This window comes from Oryctolagus cuniculus, chromosome 2, assembly GCF_964237555.1.
Source record: "Oryctolagus cuniculus chromosome 2, mOryCun1.1, whole genome shotgun sequence".
In the NCBI taxonomy this organism is placed as follows: domain Eukaryota; kingdom Metazoa; phylum Chordata; class Mammalia; order Lagomorpha; family Leporidae; genus Oryctolagus; species Oryctolagus cuniculus.
In genome coordinates, this window is record NC_091433.1 from 99,014,745 (window position 1) to 99,029,884 (window position 15,140).

Genomic DNA, 15,140 nt, shown 5'->3' on the forward strand with positions numbered 1-15,140 from the left:
GGGAGGAATATGAAGAGAGCACAGGGTGTCTTGAACAGGACTCACATGCTGGGCGTCTACACCAGGGCTTCCCCTGGGCTTCATCGGAGGCCCTTGGCTGCCACATGAATCACGCCCAGGGTGGAGCATTCTCAGACAGGCAGCAGACTTCCTAATCGGCGTACTTGGCTTTGTTCCCAAGAAAGTGAGCCTCGGAAAACAAGTGCTAAGCACCAAGGGAGAAAGAAGATGGGCTGAGGCTGGCAGAGAAACAGAAGCGAGGATTTGTTTGTGCCCTGATTTTATTTTCAGTATGGCTTTTGGTGCATGACGTGGGGGAGGGGGACAGTGGTGTTTCGCCAGAGTATGGTCTGAAGGGAAAGCTCTGTGCAGTGTCTTTTGTAATAGTCTAGTAACATACAAAAACAAAGGTGGATGCCAGTCATGGTAACATGAACCCTAACGCAAGAACCCTCAGCTTGCCCCCACCATAAGTAGGAAGACAAACTTCTGCAATGTTAGGCACACCAAAGAAAGGACAAAGAGTAGAAAGCAAGATGCTTTGTGTTGGAAAAAGACAAAGAAAGGGTGTGTTTGGAGTCTTCTACGGCAGGTGCTCTGGCCATGCCACTCCTTGTTGGCTGCAGTATGCTCCTCTTTCTCGCTCTCTTCCGTCCCAGGAAGCTGTTCGCTGGGCCTTGACATGAACTCACGGGACATCTTTGCAAACTTCCTTATATTCAAACATTCCGATGTGGTTACGTGCCACATGGGTTTCCCGTGTCATTTTCAGTTGCTGATGCTGGTCCATGTTCGTTGTCTAAGATGAAGGTTCGGGAACTCAGAGAAGTATATTAAACAGGGGAGAGCAGCAGTCCTTCCAAGCGATGCTGCTCAAGTCTGAGCATGTGGGTTGCATTTATTTTGAAGGCAGGTGGTTGAAAGGCCCAAGTTGTAAGACTCATAATTAACTGGCTTTCAGCAGAAGGATGCTGCCAAAGCGCTCTGGGACAGATATGTGGACAGTTCTCAAGATCCCTGGGAGACAGGACTGCAGAAAGCCTAGCAGTTGGGTAATTGTCTCCTAGCAACCAACCCTGTGTAAGTAATCAGTAGGCATTCTTCAGGAGGGACTGGAACGTTTCAGTTGTGCTTATACTAAGCAGACTGGTAAAGCGGAAGAAGAGTTGTGACCCTATTTTCAGTAGCACTTTCTGGAAAAAAATTTCAACACACCTGCTCAACTTGAATAACTCAAGAATGCTTTCACTTTAGGTGTAAGAATTTGAATTGAGAATTTTTAAGCCAGAACTATATTTTCCACATGAGAATAATTTGAGCCATTCTACAGAATTTACTGAACTTTAGGAGGCAGAAGATAAGAAAATACAGACATTCTAGTTGGACTATGTAGGACAGAAAATAGAAGTTGTTCTTACTGAATGGCCATTGCATGAGGAACAGCAGCATCAAAGACCTATGTGTTTTCATATACGATCCTCATTTCTACTCCAAAATGAACATTGAGAACCCATTTTTCCATGATGTCTCTACTTTGCTCCCTCAAGAGTTATGAAACCCTGGTCAGACTCCAAGGATTTCAGCCAGTTGTTAGGCTAAATAAATTTCTCAGGCCAAGGAACCCATGAATACTGTTGTCTTGATGCATACAACAGAAACCTTATGTGTAGTAAGGGTTTAATATAATTTAGGTGAATAATGATACTTTAATCATACATTCATGTATTAACACATATATACATATGAGGGGATCTTCCAGATATTCATGGAAATGTATATTATAAAAAATATGGGTTTCAATAATTTTTGTACCAAAATAAATATCTTCTAATTCCATTTTTCCATAAACTTTTAGAATTCCATTCTTTTGTATAGGCACATATATCCATATGCTTACATACTTATATACACATAAAATATGTCCATATTGAAAAATACCATATCATTAACTGATATTTACTTATATTGTCCACTTTAAATGTGAAGTATTTCAAAGGATACAAATGTGTTCAATGTTTACATATGCCCACAATGTAACTGACAGTATAAAAGAAGAGATAAAGAAAAATCATAAATAGCCATAATGTGGGTTTAAAGATTATAATCCATATTACACATCCATTCTATTCCTAGTTCTGCATACACACAGTGCCTATGGAGCTCTTATGCTTCATTTCTTTCTTTTTTAAAAGTTTTATTCATTTATTTATTTGAGAGGTAGAGTTATTGACAATGAGAGGGAGAGACAGAGAGAAAGGTCTTCCATCTGCTGGTTCACTCCTCAATTGGCCACAATGGCTGGAGCTGTGCCAATCTGAAGCCAGAAGCCAGGAGCTGCTTCCAGGTCCCCCATGCGGGTGCAGGGGCCCAAGGACTTAGACCATCTTCTACTGCTTTCCCAGGCCATAGTAGAGAGCTGGATTGGAAGTGGAACAGCCTGGACTAGAACCAGCACCCATATGGGATGCTGGCACCGCAGGTGAAGGATTAACCTGCACTACTGCACAGCCCCTCTTATGCTTATTTTCTTATTTTATACTCAACTGCAGCTCTGTGAGGTGGATATTATTCCTATTTTACAAATAGTAAAATGTGGCTTAGTGTATATTCAGTTGCCCAACAGGTGGCACAGGTGGGACTAAAATTGGCATAATTGTCAGTTCCACTTTTTCTTTACTCCATGGTTTTACTCATTTATGAATGTCAGATTGTGTGGAGGATTTTCTTTAGCTGCAGTTTGAGGAACAAAGCCACTCCTATTCAGAGTTTTATTTTTTCAGTACAGATATCAAAGGTGTGTTGAGTTGATTATGTAAAGCTTGTGTGCCACATGAACTGGAACTTAATAGCATGCAGCTGTTCCCCTGCTCAAGTTATGAAAATACACTAAAACGTTTATTTCTTAAATTTCAGGACCTCTTATCAAAACTCCATCGTGCATGATTTCTAGATCATCCACGAAAGATCTACTTTAATGTATACAGGGCATAGCAATTAAATAATATCCATCTCACTTTTATGAGAAGCTTTCAACCTGAGATACTATAAATTTATCTCTCCCTGTCCATGCAATTGAAGAGAGAGAAATGAGTTCTAAGTACTGCAGTCTCCTAAAGGGAGTCAGCTCTGTAGCAACAAATTAGTAGCTCTCTGTCTCTTCCTTCAGCCTGCGTTTGCTGAGGACAGCCCTTCTGTTAGCATCCTGTCATCAGCACACAGTGTAATACTGCAAAGCCCCTGGGGAACAAAGGGTAACTGTCATCCCAAGGCTCCGGAATCCAAGGTCTCCCGTTTGCAATGTATAGGTCCTTCTGGGATCCCATCTGGAACATTCTGGGGTATCTTTAAATAAAAGGTCACAGGGTTTTCCTTGTTTGCTCTTTGGACAGCTTTCATTGTGTACATTGAATGTTCACAGCGACAAATGTTGTGATTTAGGATGTTGCCGTAATCTTGGTCCTCAACCGTGGCACATGCAGGCAGAAGGGGGATTACAGATAGGGGCTTCCCTGGGACCAGAGTCTGAGGCGGAGGCTGTGTGACTGGGCTCCCTGGTAAGAATTAGTCAGAGGTAGCATTTTGCATAAATACTGGTGTGTGCATTTTCCCTCAGGATCTCCGATTTTTATTTATTTGATTTATGAAAGATTTTTACCTCCAACAGATCAGGAATCTTTCATGTAAGGATTGTCATGCTGTATGAACTCCATCTACCTTTTTGTATTCCAAACCTTAAGCGCTACACCAAAACTTGTCTGAAAAAAAGTCGGACATCCTCTTAGAGAGCCCAGATATTAGCCGTTGTGTCATACCTGACCCAAGCAACTAGAAGTATTTTTTTTAATTCCCCTCATTGTAAAACATGGTTTCAAAAAGGATATTAACTTAGTTGAAATCTGCCTGGAAGCATCATTATTTTTTTGTTGTTTTTAAAAAGATTTATTTATTTACTTGAAAGAGTTACACACAGAGAGAGAGAGAGAGGTCTTCCATCTGCTGGTTCACTCCCCAGTTGGCCACAATGGCTGGAGCTGTGCCAATCCAAAGCCAGGAGCCTCCGCCGCATCTCCCACATGGGTACAGGAGCCCAAGGACTTGGGCCATCTTTTGCTGCTTTCCCAGGCCACAGCAGAGAGCTGGATCAGAAGTGGAGCAGCCAGGACTCGAACCGGCACCCGTATGGGATGTCAGCCCTGCAGGCTGCAGCTTTGCCCACCACGCCACAGCACCGGCCCTCATCATTTCTAACATTGCCCCATCCATTGAAATTCATAATCTTCGCAACTTTGTCCTGTGCTGACTTAAGGGCTTTAGAAGCGGAACCTTAAGGTTTAAATGAAGCAGGCACTGCCATGGCATCCTTCATCCCCACCTCTGGAGAGACATATTACATAGCAATGAGCTGTTAGACCAAACTGCTGCTGCCGATTACAAATGGAGATCCTGTCCTGCTGCTCTTCAGCTGCTACATAGAGCAACAGGGGAGTAAACAGCCTGTCTCTCAGCCGCAAAGATACAGTTGTAGTAGATGATAGTTCCCAGGTGTTGAGTCACAAACGTGTGTCAGGTTCTGTACGAAATGCTTTGCATGCATCATCACATTATCTCACAGGAATAAGTAAGCTGTTTAATCCCATTTTTTAGATGGAACTGAGCTGCAAGCCATACACCCAGTAAATGACAGCTGTCTGATTCTACAGCCCATTACAGTAGAGATCAGACATCTAAATTTCTAGACACTGGAAAACTAAAATGTAAAGTGAATTGCAGGGAACTTCATAAAAATTTCTTCTCTGAAAGCCAGACTGCAAGGACAGGATCTAGCTTCAACAAGCAACTTTCTCTAAGAGGAAAAAAAAAGATTAAAATGACTTCATGGAGTTCACTTAACTGTAGTCTTTTCTGCTCTTGAAAGGAAACTCCTATTTTTTTAAAAGACTTATTTATTTTATTTGAAAGGCAAACTTAGAGAGGTTGAGACAAAGAGAGGTCTTCCATCTGCTGGTTCACTCCCCAAATGGCTACAACGGCTGGACCTATGCTAGGCCAAAACCAGGAGTCGGTTACTTCTTCTGGGTCTCCCACATAGCTGCAGGGGCCAAAGGACTTGGGCCGTCTTACACTGCTTTCTCAGTCCATTAGCAGGGACTCAATCGCTCCATTATGGGATGCAGCATCATAGGCAGTGGCTTTACCCACTATACCACAACACCAGCCCCAGGACACTACCTTTATAGGAACAGTCCTAAGGAACTTCAGAACAGAAATGACAGTTATAACAGAGAGAAAAGAAAACTGGAGTTAGCAGACGAAAGGTTTCGTGTGGTTATCAATTTGTTCTTAAATGCCATGCTAGAAAAGCAGTCCCTCCTTTTATGGATAGAACGTGTTCTGATTCCCCCTAGAGAAATGATGTGAAACAGCTCATCTGTGTAAAATTGGCCTTGGCGGGGCTGCCAAGACCAGTGAGACCTTAAGGAATCTGCTGAGCACATGCTGGGTGTGCAAACTGTCGGCCCAAAAGCTGGGGTGTGTTTTGCACACTGAAGCTTTATTAGTTCCAACACTGCAAAACTACACAAAGGAAACTGTAACCTTTTCATAACGTGTCAGTCACCTCTTCTGATTTCCCTTCTTCACTCCCAGTCTTTTCTAAGAATTGCTTCAAGAAGAGCTGTTGACCTTGTGCCTGAACAGCCCTGAGTCTGAGACAGGGCCACTGGTGGCTACACACCACACGCACCACTGTTTGTCTCTTACTTGCACATTCTGTCTTTCCTCATACTTACCTACATACAGGCTTTGTGAGGACACTCTGGGCGTACTGAGAGTTGATATTACTGGCTTAGTTTGTTCAGTTTGTCTCCTCTTAGTCCTTTCTCATGACACAAGAAGATAGGCAATTGCACCCCAAATGCCTATTTTTCTGGTAGTTCATGATAATGAGAAGTTTCCTCAAGTCGACGAACATGCTTGATATTCTCGTGCTTCAAGCAGTCACACTGAGTAAAGAGAGCCGGGGGTCTTCGTGGGTTGCTTTGAACCCTCCCTTTTCTGCATTTCATCTCTCACCATTGAAAATTACATTCAGCAGATGTCATCGGCTTTCCCTGCCCTGATTACTTGGGACTGTCCTCTTCATAGCTTCTTCGACCAGCCTCTTAGCCTTGTCAGCTCTCCTGGCTGGGCCAGGGGCGTAGGTCATCTCTTCCCCTGCACCACCGATTCCCGTGACTGCTTTAGCTCTTCCCCATTTGTTGCTGTGATTTCTGAACTGCGTGTGTCTGATTTGCCTTTTCCATGCCTCTGCCATGGCTGTAGGATTTCTTTGTGAACAGTAACTCCAAGCAGGTAAGTGAGCTACCACCTAAACCATGTTTAATATTTCTCATTGGCTCACTGTAGGCTTGAGATTTCTTGACTTATCTTTTTTTTTTTTTTTTAAGATAGTGTAATGCAATGCCTGGGTAGTTCCCAGGGTTTTAACTCTTCACTGAGTATCTAGAGGTTTTCCTGAAACCTGAGCATAACTGGAGACAGCTGATATTTGGTCATGTGGTGCCTCATGGTGCTTCGTTTAAAAAGTAAATTCCATATTGCCTTTTCTTTCTGAACTACCACACAGTTCCACAGCTCTGTTTGCCTTACATTTTTAAATGTCATATTGCAGTTTTTGAAAAATTTTTTATTTATTTGAAAGAGTTAGAGAGCCACAGAAAGGGAGAGAGAGAGATCTTCCATCTACTGGTTCACTCCCCAAATCACTGCAATGGCCAGTGCTGGGCCAGGCCAAAACTAGAATCCAAGAGCTTCATCTGGGTCTCCACAATGGGTGCCAGGGACTCAAGCACCTGGACCATCCTCCACTGCTTTTCCCAGGCCATGAGCAGGGAGCAGGATCAGAAGTGAAGCAGCCAGGACACAAACCAGTGCCCCTATGGGATGCCAGCATCACTTGTGGCAGATTTACCCTCTATGCCACAATGCCGGCCCCCATCATCCATTTTAATCAATCCTTACTGCTAATGAAATCAAACTTGCTGCTTATCAAGTTAGTCTATGTTTTCATCTCGAACTTTTTATTGTTATCAATACCCCTGGTACCCAGTGTACTCAAATAGTATTTTATATAGAATTGTTTTCACCATAACTGTAACTGGCCACCACTGCATACCAGCTGGCCTTGGGAACTTCCTGTTGCACGTGAAGATGTTTGGGAAGTTTCATTGTTCACCATGTTTGATTGCTCGGATGCAAATGGTCCTGGGCTGAATGGGCCCTCAGATGGCTGGGCCAGCCATGGCGAGCCTCAGCTGAGCTGATTCATAGTGACAGTGCTTCTGTCTGCTGTCCACAGGGATTTGGAGGACAAAAGGAAGGCATCACTCACTGATAATTTATGCACGCTCCACATCTTCAACTTGGAAGCACTTTGTTCTTCCAAATAATGCTTTTTAAATGTGGGTGGTCAGCCTGCCTTACTATGTCCATTTTCCAGCTACATGTAGCCTTTGTTTCAACCCTGCCATCTACCTACACTCCCATTTCACCTTCTCAGCTCTTCCCATTTGTGTCCATATATTTGTGATGGTGTGAGAGAGAGAGAATTCTGGGAATGTCACTGTCGGGCTTTGATGGATTTCTTTGGTGCTCTCTACAGAAAGAAGCAGATGCCATTGATGACACACTGAGTTCCAAACTTAAAGTCAAAGAGCTTTCAGTGATTGATGGTCGAAGAGCTCAGAACTGCAACATCCTTCTGTCAAGGTATTGTTGATGTTGAGCAAACGTTGCTCCCGGGACCAGCTTTCTCCATTAGGTGACGCAACGTTCACATACTTGTCCCTTTGTTTTAGCTGTGTTCTGCTGCAGGGCAAGGTTTTGGATTTCCTCTGTTTACGGTGGGGAGAAGTCCCAGTGCCTGCTTTCCCTGGTGGGAGCCAACATTTCTGAATGCCTGTGTCCTTGGCATGTGATTTCCAGGGTTCTAAATGTAAAAGCAGAGCATCGTGAGTCACCGTTTTCATTCCTGAGAGCCTGTGAAAGGGATTTGTCTTTTTTTTCACACCTGTTAGCCTCAGAGATTCTTTGTTCCGTGAGCAAATGTATCACAAAATGAGGACCAGTACGGCTCTGCTTCATGTTTGCCTTCTAATGTCACCTTTTGATATTTCAAGGTTATATGAGCACATGCTTTTTCTTTTTGTTTTTTAATGGCTAAAAAATATGTAAATCTCAAACCCTAGTGAAACACTAATGTGTCCATTTCAGCCCTGTTCAGAAGTCTTTCTCATGACCTTGGAACTGGAAGAAAGGGGGACAGGAGAGGAACTTTCAGAGCCTAGAATCTGATTGCAGCTTCATGCAATGTTATCGGGTCATTCTGAATATTTCAAGTAGCTTTTCTGTATCTAGTTTCTTTCTTTTTCTTTTTTTTTTTTTTCCTAAAAGGGACTTTCATATAATGCAAAGGTATGTAATGCTTATGAGTGAATGAGAAGAGAAAGAATCCTGAATATGGGGGCTTCAAAGGAGTGCTGTGTAAGCATTGAGGCTGTCTCTCCCAGGGAGAATGAAGGAGGAAAGAAGTCCTCTTGTGATTTAGATAGTCTTAGAATGAGTTTCTTGTAACACAAAGAACTCCTGCTTGGTTTTCAGCATGGAAGCCTGATTGTTAGCCAGATATATATTCCTTTAGGGAGCAAATGTTTTCTTTTAGTAAAAGAGAAATTGAACCTTAGTGAATTTTAATGCAACTTGTAACATGAGCCACTCTGTTAGCATTCACTTCTGCCTCTGGCAGGATGCTGTGTAATGGCCGGGCTCTGAATTAAGTCTGCTTTCTCTCTCTGAACTGTGCTGGGGTTAGATAACCTATCTGTCTAAGACACCATTGAACATAATTTGAATGTGCAGTTATTTTTTCTTCTACAATGTTTGCAGTTTGATTTGTTACCTTTTTACAAACATTATTCTTGCTAGGAAAATTAAATGGATATTTTCAAGTCTGAATTGCTCCCTATACTTTGTGCTTTTGCCATCCAGATGAGCACTCCAAAACAAGTTGACAAAGGGGCTGTCACTCCAAGTGCTGCAGTGTTGAAATGCTTGTAGGGTGAAAACTGTGACCTAGTTCCTCACAGACACATTACGCGCAGTACTGAGTGCCAGCCGAGGTAATTACACTAGTTATAGATAAGGTTACAACGCTTTCTGGCTGAGTTCCCATCCATTATTGAAGGAATCATTTCATATTTCTGGTATATAACTCTCTCGTTACCTCAAAAGTGTCAGAGCCCAAGGTGGCTGAAAACTTGTCTAAACTGTTTTTCTAAAAGACAGTTACAAGAATTTGCCTCATATCTGTTATCTATTAAACTTTGCTTTAATGGAAACATGCTATTCTAATGAGTATGATGCAAAAATTGTGTTGTAGACAACAAAGGAATGTAAGTCCCAGCTGACCTTATGTTAGTGAGGTTATATAGGTACTTTAAGAGACAAAAATGGAAGCAGGTTCATGTTGCACAATTGACCGATGTAGAATACAGTTAAGAATCAGGTTGTCATTCTTTTTTTAAAGAGGCTTCCTTGACATGGCAGACTGGATGTAGTAAACCACAAAAAGTTACTTGAAAGTAGGGAGATTTGGCCTAAATCCACTGAAGCACAGCTAAAGCTGACCCAGCCACCCATCTTTAACATATTTTAATCACGCTTGGATGTTCCAATCCTCTTGGCAAATTATGAGTAGAGCAAGGTAGAGGTAAACACTGTTTTCAGATGGCTGCTTTGCTTCCTGCTTTGTAAAGAAAGCTGCAGCGGATGCCTAGAAAGCCGCCACCCTCCAGCACACCAGAACACTGCCAGGCTTTAAAAGCAATTAAAAGGCTAGGCTTGGTTAGGGTCCTTAAATTACAGAGATTAGAAACCCATTCTGTAGATGACAGATGACACTAAGAACTCTGCTACCTGTGGAGCCCTCCCAGAGGGCGGGGCAGCCCTCCTCCCTTTCCTGTAAGGTAGACTTTCTTTGTCCTTCCAGTAGGCTGTAAACATGGCCTTAACGTTGACAGGTAGAGTTTCTTAAGTACTACCCATTAAAGTCTCCAGTCTCTTTTTGGGCCACATTAAAAGAAACCAAAAATTGTTAGGATTTAGAGCTAGTGCTTAGTCCAGACAGCCTCTGGGGGTTGAGGAGCATAAATATATACAATTTCAAAAGTAAGAAGTTCTGCCCTCCATATGGGGAGCTAATGAAATACAAATCTGATACTTCAAGTATTGTTCTCACTCTGATTTTCAGCTCCTTTTCTTTTAAATGCAAAACAGAAGGGACTTAGCAGAACCATACCATAAAATTATTTTCTCAACTTCGTGTGAAAAGGATACAGATTTTTTTTTTTTTTTTTTTGCTCATAAGCAGGGCTTTTCTCATGATGGTCTTGGATGTTTCTGTAGCCAGTGGTTTTCATTAGTGGCAGTTCCCATCTTTCCTAGTGTCACTGTTTCTTGGCTTTGCCTGGCCACACCGTGGTGTTTGCACTGACATTGACCCAAGAGCCTTTAGTGTCCAGGAAGCCAGGGCTCCACAGGGCCTTCCCGATGCTTGGTACGGTTTTTACTCTTGTTGTACATATTACCCACACCAGCTTAGCTAAATTGTCCCATTTAAGAATGGAGACCTTCTGTCAAGATGTTCCCATGAAATGTTCACAAGGCAATGACTAAAACGATCTGGAGAAATCTGGCAGGACCAGACTCTATACATAGCATAGGGGTTATGGTGCGGCTACAGCTCAGTGTGGTAATGGGTTTGTTTTGTGAGCATAGATAATTTGGCATTTTGCCTAGTTGCTGTATTTGGACTTGAGAACACGAGATAAAAGAGAATATTTGTGCCATGGATTTCCGGATTTGTTTCTTCTCTTTCTTGCTTATTGGCACAAGAAACTCCATTCAATTTAAATAGCAGGGTGAATGATTTTAACAATCATTTCAAAATCCGGAGAAAAAGACAGCCCCACATTTCGACAGTGAGGTACGTCTTACCCACCTTCCCCTAGGCTTTTTTCTCCGTCCAGTGCCTTTGAACCTACTCGTGTCCTTATTCAGCCCTCGTGGTCCTCTGAGTGTGTGCTTGATAGACCTGGACCTGTGCCTCCTTATTCAGATTACCATCTCTTCCCAGTGATCAAAACATCCGCTGTTAAAGAGTGCATCTTCTCATTCTCTTTTCATACTCCGAGGCCTAAGGGATGTCACGTACAGAGTGGAAACTTGGGTGACATATTGACTATAAGAGTGCTTTGGAAGAGTTCATAATCACCATGCTAAGCACCGTTTAATGGTCTGTTAGCTGCATGTGAATATTCAAGTGACAAAACTACTGCTACTGTTTTTTTTCTGTTTGTTTGTTTGTTTGTTTTCCTGGTGCAGAAAAGCCTGCCTTTTAGTGCATACATATGAGGGTACTTCACAAAGTTCATGGAGGGGATGGCAAGGTTGTACAGTGTGTGAAGCCCCTGCTTGGGGAGGGCCATTTCCTATATTGGAGTGTCTGATTTGAGTGCCTACTGCCTACTCCATGCTTCCAATCCAGCATTCCTGCAAATGCACCTGGGAGACAGCAAATGATGGCCCAAATACTTGGGTCCCTGCCACCCACTTAGGAGACCCAGATGGAGTTCCTGACTCCTCTCCTGTCACTCTGTCTTTCAAATAAACCCCCCCTTTTTTTTTTAAGTTCATGGAAAAGTGTAATGAAAGGACAGGCTTATTTTGGTACAAAAAGCTTTTGAAATCTATACATAATTACTTCATAGTATTTCTTTTCCATGAGTATTCCAAATACCTCTCACATGCATGAATTTCAAAAACATTTGCGCCAAAATAAACTTAGGCTTTAATTCAGTTTTTTTTTTTTTCCTAAGCTTTTTGAAATACCCTGATATAGTTTATGTGCCCTTTTTATGGCCAGGAACTATGCCAATCACTTTACATGCATTATTTCATTTACTACTCATGTGGCTTGCACACAGACCCAGGCACACACAAACAAAGTCTTTTTTGTCAATGCAGTTGTTAACCCTGTTTTGTGGATAAGGCAACTAGGCTTTATAAAATTCCAGCCAAGATGACACTGACAAGAAAGTATCAGAACCAAAACTGGGGCCCAACCTGATACCAAAGCTCCAGCCTTCACGAGTTACATCATGCACTGTGTTTGTGTGTTCATATCTTTACCCTCCAGTTCCATCTGTGATTGTCCTTCAAGAGCATTGACTAAAAGAATAAACTGACTGATGCGCTATGCCACCTCAGTGGTAGGTTGCAGGGAACTAGTTTTAGAAATTAGTCTAGATCTGATGCTTACGAATAGAACAAGGGAATGATTCTGTTGTCGCAGCTAATGTGATTATTTGCCCTACTGCAGACTATTGTTGCACCTGTTTTGTTTTTTTTTTAATTTACAAGTGTGTTTCAGTTTCATGACACTTATATTTCATAGTCAACACTGTTGTCCTGACTTGAGGCACAAGTTTCTAATTAAATTTGTGAAGCATTTTAGTTTAAGGTAAATAGAAAACAGATTTGGGTTTTTGTGTAAATTCTTGCCTATGAAGTATTAACAAGATAAGCAATATTTGTCAGAGAGTCTGAGACTGCCAATCAAGAAACATAGGTTTGTGGGACCTGTCACTTTTCTGTATTTGACCTTGGGTAGATTACTTGGCTCTTGGTGCATCAAATTCTCTATTTGTTTAAAAAAAAAAAAAAAGATCACAATTATTTTGGAAATCAAATGAAATATGTGAAAAGGGCTTAACGATAGAATGCTGATTATTTTTTTTACCTATTAACTGTTGGTCAACTTTTTAACAAACACATGAAGTTCTGAACCTTCTCAAAACTTGTTAACCTGACAGCCGACTTTAAACACTCCTCACCTGTCATCAGGCCAGGAGTGTTTGTTCTTCCCTCACGCCTGTAACTCTGTGCATCAGAGAATAATAGTGTGTGGGTATTTTCACTGTTTCTAATCTTCCAATCCCTTGCTCTGAGAAACTAAACCATAGTACATAGCAGCTTTGTTCTCTGTGTCAGCAGAGCATTACAAAGCCCTAAAAGAATGTTAAGGCAGTTTCAAAGTCCTATTTTTAGGTGCAATACTGTCAGGAAATAAGCTTTCACTGACAGATTTTTCAGAAAAACAATACCAGAAAATCAGCATCTGGAGTAGCAAGATGAGTTACCTTGTATTATTAAATTGTAATACTAAAGGCAATGTTGTTACCAACAAAATAAAACATTCTGTCTCCAGGTTGAAATTATCCAATGATGAAATCAAGCGGGCAATCCTGACAATGGATGAACAGGAAGATCTGCCCAAGGACATGCTGGAGCAGGTGAGTCCCAGAGCTGTCTCCAAGCATGTGTGTACCTGACCGCAACAGGGAGTAGGGTTGCTACTAGTAGATCGTGTCCTAATCTCTGAATTGAAGAGGGTGAACCATGTTTCCACGTGGCTGCAATAGGATACTTTGTGACTTCATTCTTTCATTGTTCTTAAAAAATGATGGCTTAGAAGGAAGGTCACAGGTTTGCTCACTGCCTGGGGTCCAGAGCCAGATTTCATCCCTCAAGCTGCGTTGAAGTTACTGTGCCTCAGGAGTTCATACAAATCCACTCGCTTTAGTAGGAGATCTGTGTTTCTCAGAACTACTGAGAATCTCACTGGCATCACCACAAGGTGTACCACATAAATGGATTCATTACTAAATTCCTAATATAGTTGGTGTCTGGTCTGGGGTCAGCATTCCCACAACCACGGAAGTCGCTGTTTAACCCCCAGCCCAGTCTGTCATCTGTATTGTGTGTGTCACAAGGTGTGTTGTAACGTCACGAGGCCTGTGTGTTGTCTGACACTGGCCACCCCCCATGCTGTTCCGCAGTCCCCAGAGTGCTGCTGTTGTGGAACGAGCAATACTGCAGGGGTTGTCACCTGTTTCTGCCCCTTGCTCTGGACCTGAATTTCTGGGGGCTTTGTGATACTAACCTGTTTCATTGTCTTGGGATAGAATCATATTTTGGTCATAAAGTGCATGATTGTTAGAGCCAGATCCACAGAAGGTTGGCTGTGGGTAGAAGCAACCACAGTTCTAGACTGAACCATCTGTAGGCGTGCTCAGACCCGGGAGCAGAGCACAAGGGTATTTTGCGCTGCTCGCGGTGCCCCTGGTGGCAGGGCTGCTCCGGAATGTGTTCTGCTTACACATTTCCCATGTTTCCCTCTGATGTCTCACTGGCGTCCTTGAGGGCCTCACAGAGGGAGGAGTGGTGTGTGTAGTGTCACCCCTCCATGGACCTGCCCTCCCTGCCCCTCGGCTAATCCCAGGTGAAAACTCTCACACAGAAATAGAAATACTTTCACGGTGTCCTCTAACGGAGTGATCTTATTATCAGAATCGTTAGTGGCTGTGTGCCCAAGTGTCCTAGGATGCTCTGTGAATGAGCAAGTTAAACATACCCCTTCAACCTCAAGTTCGCCTTCTAGAGCGTCTGCCTGCTGCACACGCTCTCCCCTCCCTCCTGGTAAACCCGTCCAGTCAGAGGTTGCTCCCAGCTCCCAGCTGACCCTGCCTCCCGGCTGTAACCCAGAGTAAAGAACTCTGCGTAAAGACACTGTGGTCACCCTGCCTCAGCCCCCTATGGACAAGGCTGTATGTTGAAACTCCCACAAGGTACGTTTACTGTGAAACTGCATCCAGCAGAATTCCTCCTCCAGGGAAAGGATTTCCCAGTCTTGCCAAAAGTAGAATCTACTTCAAATAAATACAAGTAAGAAAATGGGTATGACACAGAAGCTGGCCAAGAAGGATGTTTTTGACCTGGTCTTCCTGATGACTGTGTGTGTGTGTGTGTGTGTGTGTCACCCTCTGGTCACCTCCCACGCTCTTTCTTTTCCTCTGCTCTTCACATTCTTCCTCTGCTTCCTTTTCCTTCATTCAACACTCTTCCCGAGAAGTGAGAGTGCCAGCCCTTTGTGGCTTGCATCTGGGCCACAGTCCTTCCTCCCCTCATGCTGCTTGGCTCTCAGGACCCCAGCGCTCTTAAGTGGGTGTCTACCTCCGGATTCC

General features: G+C 42.9%; 1 protein-coding gene across 8 annotated transcripts in view; it reads left to right on the plus strand.

Annotated features, from left to right (window-relative positions):
• Nucleotides 1-15,140, plus strand: part of DAAM1 (dishevelled associated activator of morphogenesis 1) — a 191,083-nt gene that overhangs the window by 152,728 nt on the left and 23,215 nt on the right. For 4 of the 8 annotated variants that reach the window (XM_002709767.5, XM_051834423.2, XM_051834425.2 and 1 more), the window contains 3 exons: nt 6,322-6,351; nt 7,661-7,767; nt 13,325-13,409. In XM_002709767.5, coding sequence (XP_002709813.1) covers nt 6,322-6,351; nt 7,661-7,767; nt 13,325-13,409 — 222 coding nt within the window. The remainder of the gene's footprint in view (nt 1-6,321; nt 6,352-7,660; nt 7,768-13,324; nt 13,410-15,140) is intronic. The other 4 variants (XM_008252840.4, XM_070068660.1, XM_070068662.1 and 1 more) reach the window with 1 other exon arrangement.